Source organism: Pteropus alecto, unplaced genomic scaffold, assembly GCF_000325575.1.
Source record: "Pteropus alecto unplaced genomic scaffold, ASM32557v1 scaffold226, whole genome shotgun sequence".
Classification (NCBI taxonomy): domain Eukaryota; kingdom Metazoa; phylum Chordata; class Mammalia; order Chiroptera; family Pteropodidae; genus Pteropus; species Pteropus alecto.
This window is the reverse complement of record NW_006440132.1, coordinates 1,246,189-1,252,353: the sequence shown is the minus strand read 5'-3', so window position 1 is coordinate 1,252,353 and position 6,165 is coordinate 1,246,189. Positions and strand designations below refer to the sequence as shown.

At 50.5% G+C, this 6,165-nt stretch overlaps 1 protein-coding gene across 2 annotated transcripts in view; it reads right to left on the bottom strand.

Moving 5' to 3' along the window:
* Positions 1–6,133, bottom strand: part of PHF19 (PHD finger protein 19) — an 18,410-nt gene extending 12,277 nt beyond the window's left edge. Inside the window, exons 1-6 of one of the 2 annotated variants that reach the window (XM_006917076.3) lie at positions 5,043–6,133; positions 4,372–4,572; positions 3,774–3,855; positions 1,241–1,336; positions 665–765; positions 59–207 (exon numbers count right to left, since the gene is read on the bottom strand). In XM_006917076.3, the coding sequence (XP_006917138.1) occupies positions 59–207; positions 665–765; positions 1,241–1,336; positions 3,774–3,855; positions 4,372–4,557 (614 nt within the window). In that variant the 5' untranslated portion in view covers positions 4,558–4,572; positions 5,043–6,133. The remainder of the gene's footprint in view (positions 1–58; positions 208–664; positions 766–1,240; positions 1,337–3,773; positions 3,856–4,371; positions 4,573–5,042) is intronic. The other variant, XM_015593327.2, reaches the window with a different exon arrangement.
* Between the last annotated feature and the right edge of the window lie 32 nt (positions 6,134–6,165).

Here is a 6,165-nt window from a genome sequence, read left to right as displayed (position 1 = left end):
GCCCCGCCGCTCGTCCCGACCTTCCCGGGCGGCCCCCGCCCCACCCTAGCGGCCTTACTCTCCCGGCCCGCCGCAGTAGCAGTAGCATTGCTGCTGGTTGGTGCGGTGGGGCGAGTCCCACTCGAGCTCCTCGGGCTGGTAGGACAGAACCATCTTTACCGCCTGCAGCGTCCTGGCGATGGCTCCCTTCTTCAGCGCGCCGCCCTTCTGCGGGAGATGAGGGGGTCCCCGTTGGGCCACAAGGGAAATGCCCACTAGGGGGACCCGTAGATTCTCCAGTGTAGTCAGACGCAAGGAGCTTTTTCTCCTCAATCCCAAATCCATCCTCTATCCCAGAAGAATCTCCATTAATAAGCATAACGTAATAAGCATAACGGTAAAGGTAACGACAATAACCAATGGCTGTGGGCACATGTATGTATTCCTTTTTTAATATTAAGGCTCCACTTATCGGGAGCCTCCTACTCCTGACACCAAACCGTATCGCTTTTACTGTTGAGGAAACAGAGAGGCTAAGGTACCTGGCCAAGGACATACAGCTAGTAAGTGACAGCTGCGCTCTCTGCCGCCAAAGGCCCGGCGCTGTGACTGGGAGTCAAGCCTGAGCCCAGGGAGTCTGGGGGGGAGGGAGGAAGAGGCAGGGACTGAAAGGATGGGGGCTCACCCGCACAGCCAGCGCGAAGATGCAGCGTCGGCAAAACCAAGGTGTGAGCAGGGGCCGGTCGGCACTGGCTGCTATGGGGATGTGGCACTGCTGGTGGTAACCTAGGCAGAGGAGGGGTGGTGGGTGCCCACAAGGAAGCAATGGCCCGAAGGTGGCAGGGCTGGGGAGAGCAGCAACAAGTCCTAGGAGCTGTGTGCCTGTCCGCTGCCAGGGGACTGCCTGGCCAGTCTCACCAAGGCAGCGGAGCTGGTGTCCAAGCATGCTAGTAAAAGACAGCCTGGGCCCCAGTGGGGGAGGCACCAAGGTCTGGCTTCAGCCTCTATGCCCCATCTCTCCCACTCATCCTCTCCACCCGAGAGGGCTCCAAACTGCATAACTTGTCTCACTTTCCAGAAGCCCTAGCTCTCCCCAAGGGTCACCTCCCTGGGCCCTCACTCCCAGAGACTGGCCCCTGTCACTCTGGAGCGCCAAGAGAAACAGGAAGCCAGCTAAGGACCCAACAGTCTGAGGCAGTACCTGCCAGGGGCCAGTGGGGCGATGCGGACCCTTCTCAGTGCCCTGCCCCATCACACTTACCCAGGCCACACTTCCCACAGATGAGAATCTCATTCAGTGGCCCTGATGTCTTCCCCAGGCATATGTTACACTTGGGTTCCTCCCCTGGAACACCAGCTGAAAGAGAGAGGCCCTCTGAGGTCAGATCTGGCTGATAGGAATAAGAATTTTTAAAATCACATTCCAGGTCCTGAGCCTCTGCATGCTGGGCCTAGCACTGGGCCCCATATGCCCACTCACTGACTCTCCCCAACCACGCCGGGGTGCCTACTGTCATTACCTCATTCTAAGGATGGGGAAATTGAGGCTCAGAGAGGTTAAGTCCTTTGCTGAGCAATAAGCAGCTGAGGTGGCATTCAGACGCATGGCTGTTTGACATCAAATCCTTTGTTCTTTTGACCGTATCATGCCTCTCCTGCCTAATTTAACTTGATTTGTTAAAATTTATGTTAAATAACTTTGAAAATTTTATTACAGAATAATAATAGAATGTTATAATGAAACTCTTACGTTCATATCAACTATTATGAAATCATGGCCAATCTTGTTTTAACAATATCCTACCCACTTCCCCCTCCTGTGTTATTTTGAATCAAATCTCAGATGCCCATAAACATTTCAGTATGTATCTCTGAAAGATTAAGACTCTTTTTTAAAAGTAACTGCATTACCTTTATTACATCTAAACATTAAAAATAATTTCTTAATATCAACAAATTCAGTTAGTATTCACATTTCCGAACGTCTGAAATAAAAATATCGGAACAATTTTTTAATTGCTTTTAAACTACAGGTCCTTTCTCCCATCTTTTTTTCTTTCCAGTTTTTTGTTGTTGTTGAAGAATAAATGTGTTTATGTGTGAAAGGTCTGACTGAATAACCTAAACACATGTTGGTGTGTGTTTCTGTCCTATTTCCCCTAGCAGACTGAATGTCTGTAAAAGTGGAAGTGGTGTCTGTTCATCAGTGTGACCCCAGGACCTCATATAGTGTATGACACAGAACACATGTTCAAGACACGTTTGAGTAAATGCTCTCTTGCTTCTTATTCCTGAATTAGCCCCCAGGAGGGTGTTGCCCACGGTGGGTTTCATAAGCCCTCACTGGCTTAATGAGTGATGGATCGATACCTATGATGTGCTCAGCCTTGTGCTCTCACCCTCAGAGATGCCAGAGGCGCTGCCATCCTGCCTGTGAAGAGCAGTTATCTGACTGCAGAGCCAACCTAGTCCCAGGTGAGCACTCAGCACCGCCATGGTGCCTGGCACACAGTGGGCCTTTTACTCAAGGTCTGCTAAAGTGACTACCTTTCCTCACCAGCGGGCTCCTTATGCCTTCAGTAAGAGGGTAACCAGGAGAGAAGATCCTCATTGTTTCTGAACTTTATATAATAAATTGAGGTGAGAAGGGCTTGGAGAAGAGATCTGTCTGCATTAGCCACAACATCTTGAAGAAAAAGGCAATTCGGAAGCTCGACTAACTGGCTGGGTTCTGTGGCCTCTACTTGGCAGGCTCCTTGAAATCATTTCTTACAATAACAAATTTTTTAGAAACTACCCCATGTAACTCAAGAGCACTGGACTAAGCATTTTGCATAAATTATCTCGTTTAACCACTCTGTGAGGCCATTACTTTCCTTTTCTCCTTTTTTTTCAGATTAAGAGACTGAGGGTCAGAGAGGTTATGTCACTTGTCCAAGAATATGCAGCTAGTAAGTGGCAGAGCTAGAACTTGGTCCAAGAACTATCTGACCCTAAAACCTGCCTTGTCTCCCAATACCACCACATCTATTCTCCTGTTAGAGCATAAATGGCAACAGGTTTCTTCTCTCAGGATAACTCTGACTGATGGTCGTGGCAGCTGGGAGCTCCATGTTGAAAACATATGAGTGTTGTAACTGATTAGTGATGTCTGTCGTGTACATAGGAAAGGAGAATTGTGGTAAGAATGCCCCCGATTTGCCTTCTCTGTAAGATAGTGCCAGCCTCTGAGGGCAGGGATGGTACCCAGTCCAGCTCCCTTTCATTCCCGAAAGCTGGTCCAGCTCCATCAGGCATGTCATGTCCATCTTCACCTGGCCTGGCCCATCTCTGCTTTCTTGGTCTTCCCCCCATGGACAGAGCTGCCTCCACTAGTGTTTCTTCACATGTTGACAGAGGACACTGTGCTCATATCCAGAGGATCAATTCTGATTGTCTGGGCCTCTCCTTGTTCCTAGCCCAGAGTAACCCAGAGCTTTGTGCAGCATAAGATGAAGTGCAGCAAGGACGTAAACACAGGCCTCGGACCCACCCTGCTCTCCCAGCACCTCCTGAGCCACTTTCTCCATCTGCCTGCCTCCCTCATGAACTATGGGTACTCAAGGGGTTGACGGATGTCAGAAGTGCCTTTCCACGTAAATACACAGCGGGTAATCTGATCAGCATCTCAGGTAGGCTTGGGGGTCCATGGACAAGGCCAGATGTCAGGAATAAGAGCTAGGGGAAAAAAATAGAGGTGCAGGAGAAAGGACAGGGGATGGGACAGAGGTGCCTGAAATCTTAGGAATACTCACCATGCTGTATGTCCTTCCACAAGACCCAGTATTTGGAATTATCTTCAAAAGTCACAAGGCAGCTTTGCTTTGAGCTGCTGACCTGGGGCACAGAGAGGGAGGAGCAATGTGAGAAAGTTCCATGGCTGGGGAAAGGCCATGGAACATGGTCTTCCTCTTCCATTTTTATCCCTGTAGGGCGCAGGGATTGATTAGACCCCCTCCTTGTGTTCCAGAAGTACACCCAGGCCAGAATGGCAGTTCCTGGAGGTAGTGCACACCCGATCACTGGAATTGTACAGAGAATGGGGGACAGCAACTTGGTGGGAATGTTGAGGACAGAACAGGCCAGGTGGTCATCTGTGAGCTCCTCCAGCCTGATTCCGTTTTGTTTTGTAGGCTTGCAGAGCACTCTTCTAAAGAACTGTTTGTTGGGTGACCTTGACTCTAAGGATGGCACCTGCAAAATCTCCTTCCACATTTAGCTTTTAAATATGAGAGTCAAGAAGGAAATTTCCCAGCAATCCCTCATCCTCTATCACCAGTCTAAAGCCTAGGCCAGAGAATGAGTGGAGAGATACCGAGCCTGGGAACACGGGGCTGGAGAGGAAAGATTTACCCTCTTGATCTTTCCGAGGTAATACAGTCCATCTGTCCAGCGGCAAAGCACATACTGGCCCTCTGTCAGCTTGGACATCAGGTCTTTGAAGTTGTTCTTGGCTTTTGCCAGGGCCCCCTTGTTGGGGAGGTGGCTGGTGGCACCATAGGAGTCCCGAGTCCCTGGGTCCAGAGCTCGATTCTCCATCAGCTTCCACTGACACTGAAGAGAAAGAGAACTGGCTTTTTATTCCTTGCTCCAGGGGCAGGGGAAGGAAGAGAGCTGCCATTTATGTAACCTGTGCTATGTGCCAGAGGCATTTATTTTCTGACTGGATCCTCATGACAACCCTCTGAGGGAGACGTTATTATTTCCATTTTACAGACAGGGAAACCGAAGTTCGGCAAAAGGAAGTGGCTAGGGGGTCCGAGGCAGAGCCATGGTTCATAATCAGGTGAGCTGATTCTAAGTCCTGCTCTCTTACTCACCCATACCATACTGCCTTCTACAGAGAATGAATCTTGCAGCCAACCACAGAGCAAAGTCTGCCGCCCCAAAGGCCTGAACCACACTCCCAGGCTTAGAAGCCTGAGGCTTTATCCCTCAAGCAACTCCTCTGAGTGGAGAGCCTTCTCCAGGGGAGCAGCAAGAAATCTCCACCCTTACCCTGAGAGCTGGCAGAGAAAACTCACCCAGAAAGGAAAACTCCTGGGTGAACTGGTACAGACTTGGCCATCTGTGTCTTCTGTAATCCCCTTTTCTGTTCTCAATTATGAGATGATTTAATGGAAACCAATGCTGGGACATTTAAATTCACTTATGCTTTTACTCAGATGCCAATGTGCTCCTAGCAGTTGACACCCCAATGCTATCCTCTCCAAGCCTGTCTCTCACAAGCCTAAAAACTGCACTGCCACCCCCACTGCTTTCACTCTTCCTGCTAATAGTACTACTAGGATCCCCAGAATCCCCTAGCATCTTAGACTTCTCTAACCAGTGAGTTGCCACAGCTGGCCAACTTAAAGCGCAGTGACTTTTGGCATCCTGCTGTCTTTTCCATTCCTGTCCTGGTTTGACTTAGGGCCTCACCGTGCCTGGGCCATTCAGTCATTCAATAACTACTTCCTGGTGCTCACCTGGCCTGTGCTCACCTATGCTGGGCACCTGGGATGGATAATAGTTCCATCAGCACCCAGTGCTAAATGGACCACTTCTTGCTTTTCTGCCTCCCCACCAGACTCTTCCACAAGGCCACAGATTCCTATCTTTTTATTCTTTTTTTTTTTCCCAGAAATCTTCTGTGGCTCCCCAAAGCCATTAATGACATTCAAAGCCCTCCCCAAAGTCCCTTCTTCCCTCTCGGGGCTCACCTGGCTCCATGCCCCTCCCTACACTCTACGCTAAGCCAAACACTGCCTTCCTCTGTTCCCTGCACCCGCTCCCCTGGGTCCCTCCCTCTCTGCCATGGCTCTGGGCACCTGGTGAGATGATTATCTGTAGACAGGGAGAGAGTCCTGGGCCTTTTCCGCGTGAGTGCATGCGTACTCCTGTGAGGCTGTGTGTGATGTCCGCGACAGTATGTCAGTGAGCATGTGAAGCTAAATACATGGGTGTGAATGTCAGGGGCCTGGGGCAGGCAGGGCACTACTGGATCGTGGCTCACGAGCCCACGGCGCGGCTGCCCCTGTCCCTGTCCCCATTCCTCTCTTTTCCCCAGGCCAGAGTACACAGGCACTGAACTGAGAAGAGTACGCACTCCGAACCCCTGCCTTCTCTCTGCCACCTGGCTCCCCCCGCGCTGCGAGGTCCCCCCCC